This window comes from Nicotiana tabacum, chromosome 9, assembly GCF_000715075.1.
Source record: "Nicotiana tabacum cultivar K326 chromosome 9, ASM71507v2, whole genome shotgun sequence".
In the NCBI taxonomy this organism is placed as follows: Eukaryota; Viridiplantae; Streptophyta; class Magnoliopsida; order Solanales; family Solanaceae; genus Nicotiana; species Nicotiana tabacum.
Genome location: NC_134088.1, coordinates 34,673,572 through 34,696,036, shown reverse-complemented (window position 1 = coordinate 34,696,036; position 22,465 = coordinate 34,673,572). Strand labels below are relative to the sequence as shown.

Below are 22,465 nucleotides of genomic sequence, written 5' to 3'. Positions count from 1 at the left end.
AATAGTGCACTCTTTATAAAAATTTGCTCTCTATAACAGCCATGTAGAATTTCTAAGATTACCAATAACAAGCCTAAATATTGTAATTTGATCAAATTTCTTAAAACATTAATGCACCACTTATAAGAAAATGTTACGTTAGTATACTTCCATAATTAAAGATTTTATTTAATTAAAAGATATGCTTGTATATTTTCATTCCGTTGCACAAAAGGTTATATCATGCATAATTATATGGGGTAAAATTGGTTAGTGATAGTTGGCGGAATGACGAGATGACACGTGGAACCAAAGAACGTGAGTCACCAGATGACTGGCACCGGGCGCAAGTGTGTGGTCGGTGTTAGACAGATCCCGAAGGCAGAGTAGCTGACAAAAATGATTCAATGATTTGATATCGTGTAGCATTTAATGAGCAGTCGTTACAGAGAATATCAACATTCAAGACCAACCGTTATGTAGCCATCTATGACGATTTTATTCGCATTCAAGAGGAGCTTGACTTGAGGATCTTGTCTCCCTAAATAGGGCTATAAATAGGAGGATTAGCAACCATTGTAGGGACATGAAACATTCTGTACACAAAAGTTATCATCTATTGTCTTGTTACGCTCAATTTGAACACCTGAACATTGCATTTACTTTTATCATCGGAAAGGCTAAGTTCTTAGTCAGGCGTGTTATCTCCTTTAATTTCATTCGTTAATCTTATTTTCGTTCTTATTTATTTTATCATTTTTGGATCAAATTAATTCGCTTGTCTATAAACTACGCTATATATTCAACTTACCATTTTACGGGTAAACAGTTTGGCGCACACCATGGGGCATAGACAGCTGCTTAATTGCTTTGATCCACTCGTTTGTTACTAACAAGTTTTGACATTTTGTAAAAGTCATATATGGCAGCTAATGATGTCAAAAACGTTTATAATGTTGGAGCACGTGATGAACGGGAAGATGTGTTCCAGTGTGATGATTCAGCCAGCGAAACTCGCAACGAAAGGGATGAAGCAACCCCGGTTCGTGAAGGACAATACCTTCAGCATGTGCGGGGCCCGATTCCTGATGATGCGCATGATAAGCACGTTATCGAAATAGTCAAAATCGTGAGAGAACAATAAAAGGCGATCATGGATCATCTTTCGAGGCAGGATCGTGTGATGACGGAATTGAAGCATGCATTATCGGGCGCTTCCAATAACTCTAATGCAAGGGCTCTGGTTCCTCCCAGCATTTCCGCAAATCAGACGGCTCAAAGAACCGACAACAACACGCTGAGGGACGAAGTCGGTTTCGATAAAGCCGGAGGGACCGGTAGCGGATCGGGGAACAACAATTTGAATGATCCTTTTAAAATCGAGCTCATGAGGTTCATGAGAGAAATGAATGAACGAATGGACCACAATGCGAAGGAGTTTCATGTTCGGATGGATCAGATCCCAGGCACGCCGCCGGTGTTAAAAGGACCAGATTCGAGGAAGTATACACAGTTCCAGTTTAAATCCAGCGTGGCACAAGAGTTGCTGCTGAAGAGGCTTCAAGATGTCAGATATTCTAAAATATAATGGAAATTCGGACCCACAGGAGCACATCACGACCTACACCACAGTAATAAAAGGAAACGACTTGGCTTAGCACGAGATCGAGTCGGTTTTGTTGAAGAAGTTTGGCAAAACCCTCACGAAGGGGGACCTGACATGGTATTCTCTCTTACCTAAGCATTCAATCGATTCTTTTGAAATGCTTGCATATTTGTTCATTAAAGCCCACGTTGGAGCAAAAAAGGTCCACGCAGAAAGCCGGACATATTCAGAATTTCTCAAGAAGAATACGAGTTATTGCAGGAATTCGTAATCTAGTTCCAGAAGAAAAGGATGATGCTACCAGTTGTTCCATATAGTGGGCAGCGGAGGCATTCACGAAAGGTCTCAATCCACTGAGTTTCGATGCCTCCCGAAAATTGAAGGAGAACTTGCTCGAGTTTCAGGCAACCACATGGGCATATGCCCGCAATCACTACGAGTTTAAGGTAAGGATAGAAGACGATCAACTTGGATCTTCGGTGTCCTCCAAGGGATGGGGTCGCGATAAAAATCATGATAAGTTTAAATATGACTTTGATGCAGACTGAAGGTCCTCTAGGGGTCGTTTTCTACCGTATGAGAGGACCGATAAGGGTAGAAGTAAAGGATTTTAGTCATCGGATAGGTTCTCTTGCGATAGAAAGACGGATATCCTAGGTTATCAGATTATAACTTTAATATCAGCTTGGTAGAATTGGTGTCAGCAATGAGGAATATCAAAGAAGCACGATTTCTGAAACCAATCCGGTCGGATCCTAGCCAAAGGAATCCTAGTCTATGGTGTGAATTCCATGAGACTCACAGCCATAGGACTAGGAACTGCTGACATCTTCGTGAAGTGGTGGTAACTCTATTGAAGAATGGACACCTTAGAGAGTTTCTAAGCGACCGCGCCAAGAACAACTATGGAAGAAACCGAGATAATGTGGACCAATCGAAGCTGGCAGCAGGGTCACTTCGAATGACCATCAACATGATCTTTGGAGGGGACGAAGTCAATGGGGTGACAGTTTTAGCAACAAAGAAAATGAAGATATCAGTGACTCATGGCAAGAGGATCCGGGAAGTCTCGGAATATGGCATCACCTTCATAAAAGAAGATGCTGATGGACTTCTTCTGCCGCACAATGACGCGCTGGTAATTTTGCTTAATTCTTAGATTTCAAAATTAAGCATGTTTTGGGTTATCCAGGGAGTTCGTCCAACATCATACAATGGAGGGTTCTGGAATAAGAGAAGTTTATCGGGAACATCATTCTGGCGACAAAACTTCTAGTTGGCTTCAACCTAACAAGTGTCATATCTCGAGGAGAAATTTTGTTGTGCGCGCACGCTGAAGGGGTAACAAACACCACTTTGTTCGAAGTAGTTGATGGCGACATGGGCTATAATATGATCCTCATAAGGCCTGTGGATACACGAGATGAAGGCCATGCCCTCTACCTATCACCAATTGTTGAAATTTCCAACACCAGAAAGGATCAAACAGATAAGAGAAGACCAATCAGCGGCAAAGGAATGAACGATGTAACCATTTCCAGTAGAAAAGACAGAGAATACAGCAAATAGCAATTACATGAACAGATGCCTTCTCTCATCCCAATCGAAGATGGTAAAAATGATGAGTCATCGGAATTATATCAGGTGCCGAGATCTATTCAGGTACCGGAGAAGACGGATGCGACAAAATCAATCGCGGAAGAGATCGAACAAGTGGATTTGTTCGAAGAATTTTTGGAAATGAAATTCTATTTGGGAACGGGGTTAAGTCCCGAACTCAGGTTAAAACTTTTAAATTTTCTTAAAGCTAACGTTGACTGATTTGCGTGGTCACACTTGGATATGACAGGTATTCCATTGGAGGTGGCGGTCCACAAACTAAGTTTGGATCCACACTTCCCACCAGTAAGGCAAAACAAATGCCTAATATCAAAGGTCAGAAACAGGTTTGTTAAGGAAGAGGTAACCCGACTACTCGATATCGGTTCAATTCGAGAGGTAAAGTAACTAGAATGGATAGATAACGTAGTAGTAGTCCCCAAAAAGAATAATAAGTTTAGAATGTGTGTAGACTATAAGGATCTAAATAAGGCGTGCTCCAAAGACTTATTCCCATTACTAAACATCGATCAAATGATCGACGCTACGGCCAGGAACGAGTTAATGAGTTTTTTTGATGCTTATTCCGGGTATAATCAAATTAGGATGAACCCGGAAGATAAAGAGAAGCCCTCTTTCATCACAAACTTTGGCACATATTGCTATAATGTGATGCCTTTTGGGCTTAAAAATGCCGGATCCACTTATCAGAGGCTCGTTAATAAGATGTTCGAAAAACAGATAGGTAAGACAATGGAAGTCTATATTGACGACATGTTAGTTAAGTCACTTAACGCAGATGATCACCTGGAACATCTCCTCGAGACGTTTGACATTCTAAGAAAGTACATGAAGCTCAATCCGGAGAAGTGTACCTTCAGAGTTGGCTTCGGTAAATTCTTGGGGTTTCTGGTCTCCTAAAGAGGGATCGAAGTGAACCCCCGACAAAATCAAATCCATCGAAGATATCTCGGACCAGCTAACAAGTGTGAACATTGTATTTACTTTTATTATCGGAAAGACTAAATTCTTAGTCATGCTTGTTATCTCCTTTAATTTCATTTGCTAATCTTATTTTCGTTCTTATTTATTTATTATTTTTGGGTCAAATCGATTCGTTTGTCTATAAACCACGTTATAATCAACTATACCATTTTACAGGTAAACAATATTGTCTAATATTTTGAAGATATGCACATACAATCTTTTTCAAATTTTCATCTTGTATAATGCTTAATATTCGAAGATTTGCATATATCTTTTTCAGAGTTCTTCCATCAATCTTAAAAGAATTTAGTTTTTAGTAGCTTAAAAATGTGTGCCTTAGAGTTTAAATCTTTATACATTTAGTTATGAACTTATTAATAATGTATTAGCTGTCTTTAATATTTTATTTGTGAAATATGCATATATTTGATATTTTAGATTTGAATAATTACTTATATTTTATATGTAACATTAAAAAGGGGAAAAAGAGTAATTTTTTGATAATTTTTGTCTATAACAGCCAGAAAATATTTAAATGCCAAATGATGTTATAGGTGTATATAACAGTCATTCACTATATAAGCCTAAAAATATTGTTATAGAGAGATTTGAATGTAGTAGGAAACTGTACGGAAAAAAGAGATACTCTTCTCATTTAAATTTTCTTTTTCTTTCAACCAAACCACATAAAATCAAATGACTGCAACAAAATTTCATTTTTGAGTCGGAATGGCTTATACCCATTACTCGTAGAACTCCCATCTTGAAAATCATATGAACTTGTTAGTCATGTGTATGTCTAGTTGTATATAGACAACATAGTTCAACTCTGATATTTGATGTTAAATGCCAACTTTTTTTTATTATATTACCATATATGTGTGACTGTTTTTATATAAATTGTTATTTAAATTCCTTATATTGACAAAGTAGTCTCGAATAGCATATCAGATTGCCCAAGTACTCCATGCAATTTTTAAAGGACCCGGCTTGTCACATCTACAAAATACATTCATCTTGTTTCTTCCAATTAAAAAAATGACTGTTATTTGGACAAATAAGAGCCAAAATAGCTTTTATGGAATTGGAATGACAAAGGAAGAAAGTGAGAATAAAGAAAATGGTGAAGAATTGGAAAGAAGAGAATAAATAGGGGTGAAAAGTGAGGTTGTTACCGTTGGGGTCATAATTTTTGGGCGAAAATTAATTTATTACCATTAGGGGAGGGGAAAGGGAAATTTTAAATTGATGTGGCAAAAAAAAAAATACACTTCCACGTGCACTCGGTCATTTGAAATAATTTTCGGTGTCATGTGGCAGGTTAGGGGGTAATAACATTCGAAAAAAGAAGCATAAGGGGGTAATTAAAATTAGGGGTGGCAAATGGACGGGTTGGGCTGAATTTGAGTGGGTTAAGATGGGTTAGGTCAATAAATTGGTCATTACCCAACCCAACCTAAAGTGTAATTGTGCTAAGATGGACTGGGTCAGGATGAGCTAAACAATGGGTCATAGCCCAACCCACTCAACTTGACCCATATTTTAGAATCATGCTCATCTTGCATAAACAAAGCCTTTTACCTTTTATACACTTATGTATAAAAGGTAAATAAATACTATTAGTATTTTGAGAATCAAAATATATTTTCTTAAATAACAAATTAATATTTAAAATGTGTAAGTTGAAAAATATTTTGCGGGTGGGGTGGGTTGGGGTGTGTGGAGGGTGCAGAAAAACGAAAATATTTTCGTCATGCCAAACACACCCTAAAATTTAAATACCTTGATTCTCATTTTTAAACTTAGATACAAAAACTAATGATGGAGCAACTAAGTAAATTTCTAGATAAGTTGGGTTGAGATCCCTTTGTTTTGGGTTAGATTCATAGGTTGTATTTGGGCTATTTCATGAGTCAGAATGAGCTATAAAAAATAATGGGTTAACTTGGGCTCAACCCAAATAGACGCATGAGCTAAAATGTTTGTAGCTCAACCCATTAATCTCTGGGCGAGTTGGACGGGTTGAATAGGTTTGGGCTCAAATTGCCACCCCTAATTAAAATCACATATAATTAAAGTGTACACTCGTTATAAAAAAGGTAAGTTCGGGGGAGCGTGGGACGGTGTCTTTAACTATTCTGCCAAATCTAAAAAGCTGTAAAATTGAAAATTTGAAATGAACGAATGTACAATAATATTCCAATTTGCTCCTGTGTGAATATAGTTGCTCTCAAAGTTAAATTAGGTAATCCTTAACGATGATTTAAAGTTATGCTTCTAACTTCTAAGCATTTATGCAACAAGTGACGATAAAACAAGTTGGAACATAGAAAGTAACAAAAGTATCTCATATAACAAAATAATAAACTTCAAAAAATCATATCTTTATTGGTGAAAAATCATGACACTTTTCTTCTGTGTTCTTTATAGTTTTCTTTTGGAATTTTTACCTATCTATATTACATATGAAACTTATTTACCCTCCCTAATCAAGTTTTAACTTAATTATATAGGCATATATAACTTACCGATTATATACAATTTAGTATTAATGAGTATTCATTTATATTAGTAATGGAATAGAGAATCAGTTATTTTCCCATCCCTTCTCTCTCTCTCTCTCTCTCTCTCTCTCTCTCTCTCTCCGTCTCTCTCTTTCTTTCTTTCGTTCTCAGTTCTTTCTCCAATTTTGCTTCCTTCGTTTTTCTCTGCTTTTTATCCTCTCTTTTTTTTTCCCCATTATATTCATCAATGAATTTCAATTGTTTTAATATAGAGTTTTAACTTAGCAATTCTTTTCATGTTGCACAATTGGTATTCGAATTGAAATTATCAATCAACAAATTTTGAAGGTGTTTGACTCTCCACCATTGACAACCATTAAAAAGTTTCGAAGATATGAATTCGAATTTAGGTTTTCAAAATATATTTATTTATTTGATTGGGTGTTGTTGCAAAAGATTGAAAATATTATATGGAATTTATATCTCGATTTTGATGGTATTTGGTGAAGATTAGATTTGATTTGGTTGGATTTTCAGATTGAAATAGGAAGAAGAAGCAGAAGAACACACCACATACAAAATATATACAAATCATATATAAAATATATACAAATCATATACAAAATACATACAAAAGATAGTGTATAAAATTTGTATGAAAATTGTATTTAAGTTGTCTGATGTTGTTGTTGTTGTATTTAAGTGGGTAAGAATGATGTATGAAAGTTGTATACTGTATAATTAGTTGTATGAAATTTGCTTTTAGTATGTATGTTGTTGTAGATATATCAAATTTTGTATTAAATTTGTATGAAATTTATTTTTAATTTGTATGTTCATGTACCATATATTATTCTTTTCTTAAAATAGGTAATTATGGCAAAGAGAGAGAAGAGTTGCACCAATCATGGCTTAAAATAGGTAACACACAACTGGAAAGAGTCTTATTTAGATGGATGGACAATTTGGATTTCGTTCCTTTCAGTTACGCCATTTTCCAAGCAAAGAATCCCCTAATTTAAGACATTAATAATGGACTATATATAAATTGTAAGAAAAACTTGTTTAAGGCAAGTAATATATAAAATTTGGACAATTTTGAAAAATAAGTTTCAAATATTGTATAGGAAAGAAAAAATTTTGAAAAAATCTTTTTTCTTTTTTACTTACCAGAATGTGGTCCGAATTTATAGTCATAAATTCCTAAGTTTATCCAATAGAATTCGTACTTACATTGGGAGCTGATTAGCCAATCCGAATCTTTCTTTTCCCTGTTTTGTAGTAATTTTGACTGAATAACAGTTAGAACCGCGTACTTGCATCCTTTTTTCTTCTATATACTTTCTAATCAAAACAGTGTTTTAATCCCTTCTAACTGTAACGAAGCTTATGTGTAGCACTAATTTGACTGAGTGGACGTTTTTACTGTTGTTATATTCGGGTTTATGTTGTATTCGGGTTTATGGGATAGCGTCTTATTGTGCTGAAATTGTAGAAAACTCAATTTATTTACATTTTCAACTTACAAAGTGGCTTTCCGGCCATTATTTTTCTATAAAATATATGTATGAACTTGAGACTCTTTTGGGATAAAAAAAAAAAAGAAGATAAATAGCTAAATTGAGTTTCATATTTTCCCACTTGTTTCATATTTTCCGTTGAATTATCTTGCTTGATTGTTACGTCATTGGATTATTTTCAATATTCTACAACACGAACCCCTTTGAATCGACCTTGTCCTTAAGGCTGGGATGGAAAACAGGAAATGAAAGGTTGATCAAGTGTCAATTTGTATATTAATTCTCTTTCTTGATTCACTTATGTCCACAGAAGTACAGCAACATTGACTTTCAAAGGATGACTTCGATTTAGAAAGAAACTCAACTTAAAATACATAGATGTTGATGTAACATAGGGGGGACAAAAAACAACCATTCGCTTTTAGTGGAAAGAATAAGGTAATTAATGTAAGGCAATTTCTAACATTCAGCAGTCAGCAAGTGTAATAAGCTGATCAACCACAGTAGGATCTGCTAATGTACTTGTATCCCCAAGCTCATCTAAGCTCTTGGAAGCAATTTTCCTCAAAATTCTTCTCATTATTTTCCCACTTCTTGTCTTTGGAAGTCCCGGCGCCCAATGGATCTTGTCCGGCGCAGCAAAAGCTCCAATCTGACATATGAAATTTAAGCTATATTAATTCTTTCATGCAGTCTTAAGTGATTTGCAAAACTTATTGCAAACATCATTATCCAATCTTGTGAGGTTAGTCTTGTTACACGATAGTTTGACCTTTTATAGCATGTCAGTTATCATTTTGATTGAGTTACCAATGAAAAGGTATATTATAGAAACTTACTTGTAATTATCTCACGAGATTATTTACAGTGTTAGTACATAGAGCTTAAATCTCAGGCTAAGGGTTCAGTCCCATTAAGAGCAACTCAAAAGATTGAATCTTGAATCTGCCTCTAAAGCTCATATCTGCATCAACATATTTAACAAGACAAAATCATACCTTTTCTCTCACAACCTTTATAAGGCTTTTTTTTAGTTCCTCACTATATGGAACACCTTCGGCCAAAGTAACAAATGCATATATCCCTTGTCCTTTAACCTGACATAACATTTTCAACAACAGGATTAGACTTCTGAAAACATTGTGATAATCAATCCTTATGTAGTACACAAAGAATGAGGATACCTCATGCTCCACACCAACTACAGCAGCTTCAACACACTGAGGATGTGAAACTAGAGCTGATTCTACTTCAGCTGTGCCAATTCTGTGTCCACTGTTGCAATGCATTTGAATGTATTTCAATTAATGGGCAAAGTGAAAAAAATTAAGTCATTTTTTTATTACCCCTTTTCTCCTACAAAAAGATTGTCTTTTTTTTTGTGCTCCGTTCCAAACTTCCCTAAATTGGATCTAATTCTCTATAGTATAATGTTATCTTCAGTACTCTTAGTTCTCCTACTGGGTAATATTGAAACAAATAAATTGGATAAGGAAATAGAAGGCGACAAATAAAATATGAAAAGTACATACATATATATAAAGTGAAGGAGAATATATACCTGACATTAATAACATCGTCTACTCTGCCAGTGAGCCAGTAGTAACCATCTTTGTCCCTAAGTCAAGAGTTTATACATGAATATAATCACTGAAGTTCCATGTTATACAGCAAACATGGAATTAATTTTACCGGAAAGTTCCAAATGGTAAAAATATTGACACAACCAGGACTATAGTAGACAGAAAATTGCCTGTTGCAGCCATCACCAGTAAAATAATATCCAGGGAAAGCACTAAAGTATGTGGTCTGATATCTTTCATGATCCCCATAGAGTGTTCTGAATGCCGAAGGCCATGAGCTTTTCACACATAAATATCCACTGCACTCACCTTCTAGCTCAACACCCTTCTCGTCCACTATTACCGGCTGCAATCATAATATTACAAGCATCAACATCATAATATGATGGAGGAAAGGACAATGACCATTGATTTAAAAGTGGTCTTTTCATTTTAGGATAATTCAGGGGAAAAAAAGTAAGACAATCATTTCGGAATAAGAAAATTTATATGATTCTAAACATAGTGGTAATCTTTAATAGGTCCTGTTATAGGTACCTGGACACCAAAAAATGGTAATGTAGCAGAGCCAGGTTTCTGTGGCCAAGCTCCTGGTAATGGTGTAATCTGCAAGGCAACGATTAAGATCCTAATTAGGCAATTAGTGTGTGCAAAAACCTAAAATGATAGATTATATGGACCAGAAATGATTGGATGTTAGGTTATAAAAAGCCATTTTCTAACATGTTTCTTTTTCTTACGATTGGGTAATTAGATAGGACGAAAGAATTTGATACATATTTCATTATATAAAGATAAAAAGCAAATTGAAATACCATGAAGCCTCCAGTTTCTGTTTGCCACCATGTGTCAGATATAGGACATCTTCCGTCTCCTAGGACATTGAAAAACCACCTGCCCCACAACATAAATAAATGTTGTAGTTAACTATTTCTTAAAAGTTCTCATATTCAAAGAAAATTAATACAAAATAAAAGATCTATATATAGGAAAAGATAGAAACCTCCATGCACTCGGATTGATTGGCTCACCAACACTTCCCAGCACCCGCAAAGATTTTCTTGAATACCGAGTGACATACTGCAAATACATTTATGACAAATGTTTTCATGAATACACAGAGACATATCACAAATACATTTTATGAAGTAAAAACAGTGAAACAAAAAAAATCATTTATACACTAGTATAGACATTTGCTTGAGTTGGCAAGAACCCTTAGATCTCAGGCTCATGCACCCTAAATATTTTGAGGTAAATGTGTTCTTACAACAGTTTTTCTGCTTAGAGATTACAATCTACTGTTTAATCTGGTATATCGTCTTGTGAAGGCTTCCATGTTCACTTTCCATCTCTAAGGGTGTGTTTGGTACGAAGGAAAATGTTTACATGAAAAATGAGTGGTTTTATCACTTATTTTCGCTTGTTTGGTTGGCGAGTGAAAAACTTTTTCCGAAAAATATTTTCTAGTGTTCGGTTAGAGAGTGCGAAAATAATTTTTTATACTACTCCCCCTCCCCTCCAAAATACCCAACGTTTTTAGGACTCTATTTCTTCAAGAATTTAATTTTTCCTTTAAAAATCCACACAAACCCAAAGGAACTAATGTGCTGCTTTACTTTTTATACGCAAAAACAACGTTGAAATTTGTGCTCCATAACTAAAAAGAAAATACTCTTTTTTGATGGAAAAAGAAAGTACTTTTTCTACAACATGAAAAAAAAAAAAAAAAAACTCTTTTTGTTGAAATGAAAGAAAATATTTTTTCTACGTCATGAAAAGAAAATACTCTTTTTGCTAAAATGAAAAAAAAAATACTTTTTACTACATCATTTTGTTGAAATGAAAGAAAATACTTTTTACTAGCTATATCATTTTGTTTTGTTGAAATAAAAGAAAATACTTTTTACTACATCATTTTGTTGAAATAAAAGAAAATATTTTTTACTAGCTATATCATTTTGTTGAAATAAAAGAAAATACTTTTTACTACATCATTTTGTTGAAATGAAAGAAAGAAAATAATTTTTCTACATCATGAAAAGAAAGTACTTTTTTTTTTTAAAATGAAAAAAAAATACTTTAATATCATGAAAAGAAAATACTCATTTGTTGAAATGAAAAAAAAATACTCTATCTATAACATGAAAATAAAGTATTATTAATAATATTTCTATTTAGGGTGGGGGTGGGGCGAGGGTGGGATGGGTTGGTGGGGAAGTTTGAAAAAGAGTTTTGAAAAATGTTTTCCCTTTTCTATTTTCCTCCAATTGGAGGAAAATGAGTTCATGAGGAAAATATTTTACCACTTAAACCAACCAAACATGGAAAAATTGGAAAACATTTTTTGTTTTCCTTCATACCAAACACACCCTAAATCATATCAAAGTGTTTGGTTGTCTTTGCTATGCAACCAAATCAAGCTATTCTAATAAGTTCTCTTCCAAAGTAATCCTTGTTGTTATGATGGGATATTCATATAAGTTGTTTAATATCTCTACAGGATGATTCTTTGTGATTAGAGATGTGTCCTCCAGAGAATCAGTCTTCCCTTTCAAGTTTCACATCCACGGTTTTACAACCAATGCAGTCTGGTACATCTCCATATTTTTCCCCCTTCTTCATCCATACCTGCTATTGTTGTTGATCTATTTCTCCTATTCTATCTCTTGCGCCTTCTTCTAGCGACCAAGATATTAGCAGTGCACTTAATTCAGAATGCTTCCCAGAATGAACCTGAACATACAACCAGAGGCGGAGCTAGGATTTGAACCTTATGGGTTCGGGATTATAATCCTTTTAAGTTACTGGGTTCTAAATTAATAATTTGTACATATTCATTGGATTTCTTAATACAAATACAGGGTAAAAATAAAAGTTACTGGGTTCGGTCGAACCCGCAACCAACATTGTGGCTCCGCCCCTGCATACATCTACAGATACATCTATTTCTCATCATGACTCTATGGATACATTGTCGATTCCTATCCAACCCTTGAGAAGGCCGAATAGGCCTTCTAAATCCACAATATGGCTCACAGGTTCAGCCCATATCAACTACTCTTATATTTTCTCTACTTATAGAGCTCTTTTATCTAAACCTTCTTCAGTTCCTGAGCCTACTTCCTATGAACAGGCAGGTACTGGCAGTACTGGGTTCAAGCTATGAAACACGAGATTCAAGCACTAATTGACAATCATACTTGGAAATAGTTGATTTACTTGCAGATAGAACTCGTATTAGATGAAAGTGGGTGTAATGGTAGTGTAGCAAGATTCAAAGCAAGACTTGTAGCTAAGGGGTCTACACAGCCGGAATGTTTACATTATCACGAGTCCTTTTCACCTGTTGTGAAAATGGTCACAGCGAGAAGTGTCATCTCTTTAGCTGCTAAATTTTCTTGGCCCCTTTTCCATATGGATGTCCACAATGCATTCCTTTAAGGTGACTTGGTAGAGGAAGTTTCCATGGCTATTACCACAAGGTTTTGGTAGCCAGGGGGAGCACAAGGTGTGTAGGCTACTCAATGCCTTATATGAATTGAAGCAGGCAAGCAGACAATGGAATTTGAAGCTTACCTCTGCATTAATACAGTTTGATTTTGTACTAAGCAAGCTTGACTACTCACTGTTTACCAAGAATGTGACAATGGCATTGTGATTGTATTGGTGTGTCATGTATGTGGATGATCGTTCGATCACAGGCAGTAGCATGAAACTGATTCAGAAAGCAAAAGACATACTGAATCATATCTTCAAATTGACGGACTTGGGAGAATTGGTATTCTTATGAAGCAAGGAGATATGCCTGGAGGTTTATCTCAGAATGTGGCTTAGGGAGAGCACAGCCAGCTTCTACACCCTCGGAACAGAATCAGAAATTGACAAGTATTGAGTTTGATAAGCACATTGGTATAGAAGATGACAAGGATTTAGCAAATAAAAAAAGTTACAGGAAACGTCTATGAAAGTTAACAAGACCAGATATTTCTTTTGCAGTATGGAGCTTAAGCCAGTTTATGCATGCTCCAAAAGAATTACGTTGCTTGTGGCGAGATGTGTTAAAGGATGACCAAGTTTGGTACTCTTAATGAGTAGCAGGTGTTCAGATAAGTGCATATTGTGATGCAGAATGGGCTTCATGTGAGGCCAGTGACAGGCTATTCTATTAAAATGGAAGATTCCTTGATATCTGGGAAGTCTAAAAAACAAAATACAGCCTCTAGAAGTTCAGCAAAAGCTGAATATAGAAGCTTGGTAGCAACAACAGCTGAGTTGAATTGGTATGGATCCATGGTCAGTTGAAGGAGTCAGGACTGAAAGCTGAACTGCGGACTGCCAATGGAGTTCATTATGATAATAAGGCAGCCTAACAAATAGCTTCAAATTCAATGTTTCATGAGTGCATAAACCATATAAAAATTGATTGTCACTTTATTAGAGAAAGATTGCAACAAGGATTGATCAAAACAATCTATGTGACAAGCAAAGAGCAGGTTGCAGACTTTTTGACTTAAGAAATTAGGGAAGCAACTACATATTGAGTTAGTGTCCAAGTTGGGGATGGTTAACATTTTCCATCACTCAGCTTGAGGGGAGTGTTGAAATACATGTAGCTGTAGTGATGCATTATAACTGAATTAAGGGATTAGTTAGTTATGCAAAGTTAGTTAGGAGGTTAGCTGAAGTAGTTTGGTCATTAGCAGTTAATTATTTCAGCTTATTAGTCTTTGTATATAAACAGATAGATCTATACATGAAAAGACTATTGAAGATATTTTCTCATTTTCACTCTTCCAGAACTTACTCCTCCTTTCTCTTCTAACTGAGATTTCCCCTTTTTCTTAGCTCAAGATCTGTTCCCTTTCCTTTTCAATATATACAATTGATAAACCTACCTGTAGCTATTTAATTCTTACATAATTTGGGAATTACACAATCTGAACACATTCTGTAAAAGTATTAAATAAGTTCTTTGAAATTCTAGGAGACTTTAATAGCATCAATGGTGATGGTCATTTTTTTTTAAGTTTAACCATATGGTATTCGGAATCCACTATCCTATCTTCTAATTCAGATTCGCCGTAAACTTATTTAAGGGGGGAGCGCTCCCTACCATAAAATTTTCATTTTCAGGACTCGAACCTAAGACCGTTGGTTTTGGATGGAAGGATACAATCCATCCCACCACATCCCGTGGTGGTATTAATTATTTTATTCTACCACTATGTACAACCAACAAGTTGTATATTACTTGAAATATTGACCAATAAAATGAAATACAAGTATAAAATTGTTGGGCTGTACCCTTACCTCATCTCCCTCGCGCATGAGAGACCTTACTAATGTGGGAGCAGTATAAAAAATTGAAACCTTGTACTTATCAACAATATCCCAACAACGTCCAGCATCTGGATAGTTTGGAGCCTGCAATTATGAATAATTTTCAATTTTAAAAAATGACTTTCTCATGGACAATATTTTCCTGAAAAATTATCTCTGTCTTTCTGCAATAAAGGTCAAGGTTATTTGTTCACTTAGTTAGGGTCTATCTGCTAGAATTGTTTTATTTCCTAGCAACAAATACCTACTTCTACAACTTTGGCAACAGAATTATTAAAGAATGAAGAAAAAGAATTTACCCCTTCAAAAACCACATTAGTTGCTCCATTTAACAAAGGTCCATAGGTAACGTAGCTATGTCCGGTAATCCAACCACAGTCAGCTGTACACCTACAAAACACATCAAAAAATAATTACCTAAAATATATCAATAAGGAAGAAAAGAATTGGAAATTGATGTGGCTCTAATAACCAAAGCAGGAAATAGGAATTTGATTTTGGTACTTCTCTATTGCTTTTTGGCCCCTATTAAATGACATTCTTGCTGCTGACTTTAACTATGCAAAGCATAAGACAGTAATTAATGTATTGAAACGTAAAAGGAGTTCTAAGTCATTTTCAAGTGAGAAGATTGCAACCGTAAATTCTTAACTCAACTAGTTTGTTTGAGGTATGGTTCAATAGGTATAACTTTTCGTGCTAAATTTTGTAAATTGAGGGTGTGTTTGGTACGAGGAAAAATTTTCCTTGGAAAATATATATATATATATTTTAAAATAAGTGGTTTCCTTACTTATTTTCTAATGTTTGGTTAGGCAGCAAAAAATTATTTTTGAAAAATATATAACTTAGGCAAGAATTATATGAGACTAAATAGATAAAGGCGGGGGAGGGTGGTAGGTCGTGGTCTACGGACCGGAGTGGTGGATGGGCCTGAGGGGTGGGGGGGTGGGGTTTGAGGAAGGTTGAAAAAAAGTTTGGGGAATTATTTTTTCTACTTTTCATAGGGAACAACTTTATACGTAACTCAAATTATCCAGTTGTTAAAGGTATTGAAGGAAGAAATGGCTTGAACATACCAATAAACGTCTTTCGGTTTGTAGTCAAATGCATACTTGAATGTTGTCGCAGTGTATACCATATATCCTCCAGTTGTATGAAGAACACCCTTAACATCAACTTAAAGTCATCAAAATACTGAAATATATAAGAGAACAATTACTCCAAGAATTACAAGCAAGAAATTGAATTCACCTTAGGCTTTCCAGTACTGCCACTGGTGTATAGCAAGAAAAGTGGATCTTCTGCATCAACCCATTCCACCTCACATGTAACTGGATATTTTGGAACTACATCCTGGAATAATACAATTAAGTCGGATATTAAATGATTAATAAGAATCAGCAAAAATTGCATTTTGGTTCAGGTTTTATATTCTTCTTTCTCATTTTTTTTTTTCCAATCGTTTAGGAGTCATAAGTTCTAATAGTAATAGTGTAAATTCCATCCATGGGTGATACCCGAACTAATGATTTATTGCACATAATTTTCTTAACTAAATTTTGTGACGAGATATACCTACACAAAGCAAAAGTAAGATCCACCGGAAAATATGAGCATTCCTTACTAAATATTCCCTATATAGAAAAATATATATGAACTATTTAAAACCCCAATAAACGTTAGTGGGAATAGAATCAATGGCCTTACAAAGGTTTTGAACCACATTGACCACTAAGCTATACTTTTGAGCTGTGTTAAAGGGATTCAAAAATATAATATATAAAATACAGATTTTTCTTTATATATACAATATAATTTTTTGGCGAAGGAAGTTCGGTTGAACACTCTTCCTGCCCCCTAAATCCGCAGCCTGTTGATAACCTATATAAAAGGTTAAGTTGGTTTGTACAAACCTGCCACCAAATATCTCTTCCTTCATCCCATTTAGTCATTTCCTTCTTTAATGCTGATTCATTCTCAAAAGTCAAACACACATCTGCAAGGGCGAAAGAAAAAAAACTGAAATTAGGAAAATAGATGGAGGGAAAGTAAAAAGAGTAGAGACTGGCAAGGATCTTCAAAGTCTTAATTTTTATCTAAGAGCATGTATTGTAAAGAGTGGTGACATTAGTTGCTATGCTGGAAACTGGGGATATTTATTTGCCCAGATTCTAGTTTTTTTTCTCTTTACTTGAGCTGTACATATCTTTACTTAGTAAATAAAAGTTTTACTCTATTCAAAATTCTGTTTTAAAATAATTTTATGTTTTTTCAAGTATATATTCAAGAAAATACTGAACTAACCCGTAGCTAGCAATAAGTATTTATTATGTTGATTTCCTGACCTATATTGATGCCATTTTGGGCAGATTCAGTTATGGCTGCATCAACAATATCTTTGAGAAAAATAGTCTTGGGTCCTCTCCTAACTGCATTGCATGTTATGACAACTTTAGGTTTGCAATCCATAATCCTCTGAGCAATAGATTCTGCTGAGAACCCCGCAAACACTACCTGTAGTAAAAATGCAACTTGGATTAGTTGTAATTTCTTCAATTTATCTTATACTCGCTGATATGGTTTACACAATTTAACTTGCTGTAGGAAATTACTTGCTTTATTTTCAAGTTTACTATAGTTTCATTTATTATGGGTAGTCATATTTAATTTCCACTAAGATGACATTATAATGTAAGAGTTTGGAAAACAAATTGAGGAAAGTAGGACGAAAATTGCAGGGGTACCAAAATAAAAGAACTACCATGTTAAGAAAGATATATATGATCTTTCTAAAACTTGATTGGTTTGGATATTTATTTATTCGTACTGTTTGATCATTTTATATTACCAAAGTTTTAGTAGCCACAATCAAGCTTACTAAACTCATATGCTACGGTGGATCTGAGCTGTTTGGCTATTATATAAATCAAACATGAAGTACCATTTGTCCTTGAAGAGAATAGATAACTATTTCCATTACCCCCTCTGTCCTAATTATAAATTATAAATAATCAGATTTTTTTCTGTACTTCTTTGAAATTACGACGAGATACTTTTAATATCGATAAACTAGAAGAAAAGTAGCTATAATTACCCAATTATTACTTTTTGACAGGGGAAAAAAAAGGAATTATACATTACCGAATGAATAGCACCAATTCGAGCACAGGCAAGCATAGCAATAGGAAGCTCCATAAGCATGGGCAAGTAAATGATAACGGCATCACCCTTTTCAACTCCAATATCTTTCAAGTAATTTGCTAGCTGTTGCAAAAGAAAATAAAGTTTTCTATCAGGAGAAGTTTGTAAAATCAATAATTTAACCGTTTCGTTGGTTTACTCATGATTGTGTTTATACATTTTCTAGATCTTTTTGAGAGTTGAACAGTGACTCGTTCGAAGGAGAGCCTTGGATGAACGATACAGTTATATCTGTTTGACATATAGTTCACGAGTTCGCACCGTGAAAACAGTCACTAATACTTATATTATGGTAGGTTGTCTATATTATATCTCTTGGGATGTGATTATTCCTCGGCCCCTGCGTAAACGTGGGATGCTTTGTGCACTGGGCTGCACGATGTAGCATTTTGACACTGAATATGACAGGTTTAATTATATCTACAATGTTAACAAACTAATTTTTTCTATAGATAACCTGCCATTGCAGGTCATATTTGTATATTTGATATTGTAAAAACAACAACAGCATACCCAATATATTTCCATACTTGTGGTCTGGGGAGGGTAGTGTGTACGCAGATCTTACACCTACCAAGTGAAGGTAGAGAGACTGTTTCCAATAGACTTGATATTGTAAAAACAATCATTATCAATAAATAGAAGTTAAACTCAAATTACATTAGTTACTGTTCCTTACTTTGAAGAATATGAAAAGAGAAATAAGAGTGAAAGAAAGATGAAAAAGGAAACCTGACAAACTCTGGCCAATAATTGGTAGTATGTGAGAGTGGCATCATGACCAGGTTCATTTCCTTCCCAGTAAATTGCAGTTTTGTCACCATTTCCACTTTTTATGTTTCTATCCAAGCAGTTGTAGCATATGTTTGTTTTACCACCTTTGAACCACTGTTGTCAACCACATAAGATATTTTAAATTAATAATAATACAAAAGATTTCCTGCACAACATTTATTAGAAGGTTAATAGTAGCATACTAATTTATTTTGAAACGTCTGGTCCATTATCTTATCAAAGTTCTATAGAAATGCAATGACATCTTCTCAGTAACGAAATCAGATAATAACAACTTGAGAAATCAATAAGGCAAAAAAGAAGACTTTAAAAATATTTAGGGTAAGTAATAAACATGACATTTTCTTGGGGTGAAAATTATTTACATTCCCCAAGTTTGCTTTAAAAATCAACCTCATCCTCCATCTTTGAACAATTATCATTCTATTCCTCATATCAAAGGTGACTTCTTAAAATACCTATTTTACCCTCTATAATTTTATCTCTTATTTTATTCTTTAGTATAATGATTTTTTTAATTTTAATTTATGTTACCGACTTACCTATAGACAAATTAAAAAAACTTTTTCGAAACCAAAAAAAGCGAGAAGTAATAGTCAAGCATATAAGTTAATGATGTTCAATAGTGAAATAAATGAGAAAAATAAAAAATTACTATAAATAATTTACTCGTATCAATAATTTTATTAGTAGCAATCAAAACTCAATAATTTACAAAAATGAGAATAAAAGAGAATAAATTTTTTAGAAATTATACAATGCAGGTAATAAAAAAAATAATGGACGTAAAATAGAGGTAAATATTATAATAAGTTTGCAAAAAACATCTATTTACACTTTACATGAACTTTAATTATAATGTAGAAAAAATCTAATAATAACAATCAAAACTCAAAAATTTATAAACACATAGAGAATAATAAAAATAATGAAACTTAAAATCACACACACACCGACATACATTATATGCATTCTAATATACATAATATTAAAATAATAATAATAATAAAGTAGCAATATATTTGGTAACAAATTCATAATATAATTATTTTATGCATAATGTTAGTGAAATTAGATTAAATTATATAATAAGATATAATATTTTAACTTATGAGTAAATACCTGCATTAAAATATATCTAAATAATATAAAAAAGGTATTATATGTATGGAGATTTGAAAGTGTCAAGGGTAAAATAGACATTACATAGGATGAAAGGATGAAAATGACAATTCTTCAAAGTTAGAGAATGAATTTAATTTTTAGAGTAAACTTAGAGTATGTAAATGATTTTCATCCCATTTTCTTGGGTACTATTTTGAATGTCTAAAATTAGGTTCTATGTCATTATTGCGTGAGGGTTGTGCAATGAGTTATTAATAAGGATGAAGTGGATGATCGTAAATAGACACCGACGTAATAATTTAGTAGTACCTTATTGTAGCCGGTACTTTATCACTCTTTGAAATTCATATTTTTTTGTCATAAGCCTCGTCTATATCTTTAAAGACTTTTTAATTGTATATTTTTATTCCAAAGAAATAAATATAGTAAAAAATTCGAGAAAATAAGAAACAAAAATAAAAGTAATGGTCAAATGTCAAAAAGTAGTGGCATAATAAAAAGACCAATTTAACCCTTTAGCTAGTATTATGAATATGGGAGGTTGGGAGATTTTGAGGTTCTAACTAGTAGATTACCGAGGTGTTTATGAACATATGTATCAATGTATATACAGTACACTAACACTTTCAAAAACTTTTACACTATCATCAGTATAATTTAACATATTTAATTATATTATAATGCTTGTTTTTTAAGTAACTAATTTCATCTATTATGAAGAATTTCATAATGTAGAAGTAGGGATTAAAATGTGGAGTAGTGACATACCTCAATATTGATTTTCCCCTTACGAATGTCAAGATTCTCAGTGTAAACAGGTTGACCCCATTTCTGTTTCCAGTAGAACTCCGATGCAATGTCGGACCAGAATCCGGCTGGATCCTCAACTGACCTACCATACTTCTCCTTATACTGTCACAAAAATTATGACATATATGTCAATCCCAAAATATCAAAAAGCAAGAAAAGTGCACTAATTGCTAAAATAAGATTTCAGAACGTCTAGATTCTGAATCGGCCACTGATATTAGATCAATACAATGAAGAAGAAACAGGAAAAGATGAAGAAAGGGAACCTTTTGTATAGAAGAAACATGAGCCTGTCGAGAGAAATCTTCGCTGGGAAAGACGAGATTAACCTCCTCAGATGCAAGAGCTTCCCCGAGGATGACATAGTTCGCCATAGAAAAAGAAGAAGAATTGGATCCTTCAATTGTAATTGCTATGACTAATCAATAGATGAAGTGGCGTTTCAGCTTTGGTCGGGCCCAAAAAACAAAAAAAAAAAGAGATCTGCAGTCAAATTTGGCAGGCTTTCAAAAAAATATTTATGAGGGGAATGGGTATTGATTTGGAGTAAGTCAAACACATAAATGAGCATGATGAATTAGAGAAGAAGATATATGAAGTCGTCTTTGTTTCATGGCTATTTTTTAATCATATCTACTAATCAGCAAATTAAATAGAGTAGCATATATGAGTGCACAATGCACGATTTGGACAAGATGGTTGGAGACATGAGCTGTGGAAAGAGTTGGGTTTTGCAGAATATGGTAGCAAAATCTTTGAAATCTGCATAAAATTATTACTAATACTTGCCCTTTAAGATATTACTTAAAATACCTCTTATTTAGCTTTAATTGATTCGTGATCAGTTCCTTCATATTCCTCAGGTAAATTGTATTTTCTTGAATTTGTTGGCATGTTATTAATATTCATAACACAGCAAGATTTAAAAGTTATATAAAAGGAAAAACCACATAGTTTGTTTGAGCCCTCTTGGTTCATGAAGATATTGAATGGTAGCTTGATCAACAATACAACTTAATTCTTTGTCTTTTTCTTCAATCCACAACTATGTTGTTATAATTCTAAAAAAATATAATGTTGGTGGATTCGAGCAACATAGATCTAGACCCCACCCATATGAAGTTGAACGAAAGTGATAAAGCCAAATCATAATAAGAGGCCTTAAATATAATTTTTTTTTGTAACAGATCCTTTTGTACATATCTTAATCATTCACCCGGTTACCTGTTGGCTTTCTGTATACGGTAAAAAACGGTTAGTCCTTCGTATGAACTGGTTTAAATGGTAATACATTGGATCAGAGAAGCATCTTCATAGTATCAGGTTGAGGTCCGAAGTCGGATCGCCAAGCTTCGAGCCCGAGGGATCGATCAATGTCGAGCTCGATGTCATTATCGAGCTCGAATCCGA

General features: G+C 34.1%; 1 protein-coding gene across 2 annotated transcripts; it reads right to left on the bottom strand.

Moving 5' to 3' along the window:
- Positions 1-8,448: 8,448 nt before the first annotated feature.
- On the bottom strand, positions 8,449-21,958 carry LOC107826681 (acetyl-coenzyme A synthetase, chloroplastic/glyoxysomal-like). Of its 2 annotated transcripts, none has more exons than XM_075221609.1 (19): positions 21,869-21,958; positions 21,322-21,538; positions 21,014-21,157; positions 19,058-19,213; positions 18,266-18,388; positions 17,470-17,638; positions 17,038-17,120; positions 16,376-16,477; positions 16,201-16,289; positions 15,421-15,511; positions 15,092-15,205; positions 10,782-10,858; positions 10,594-10,672; positions 10,316-10,384; positions 9,949-10,124; positions 9,757-9,813; positions 9,380-9,470; positions 9,194-9,292; positions 8,449-8,847 (listed from the first exon to the last, which is right to left on the bottom strand). In XM_075221609.1, exons 2-19 carry the CDS (start codon positions 21,427-21,429, stop codon positions 8,662-8,664), a joined length of 2,013 nt encoding a protein of 670 aa, XP_075077710.1. In that variant the 5' UTR covers positions 21,430-21,538; positions 21,869-21,958; the 3' UTR covers positions 8,449-8,661. The 2 variants fall into 2 exon arrangements, with proteins under 2 accessions (XP_075077710.1, XP_075077711.1); XM_075221610.1 differs by having other exon boundaries at positions 21,322-21,501; positions 21,869-21,886.
- Positions 21,959-22,465: the final 507 nt, after the last annotated feature.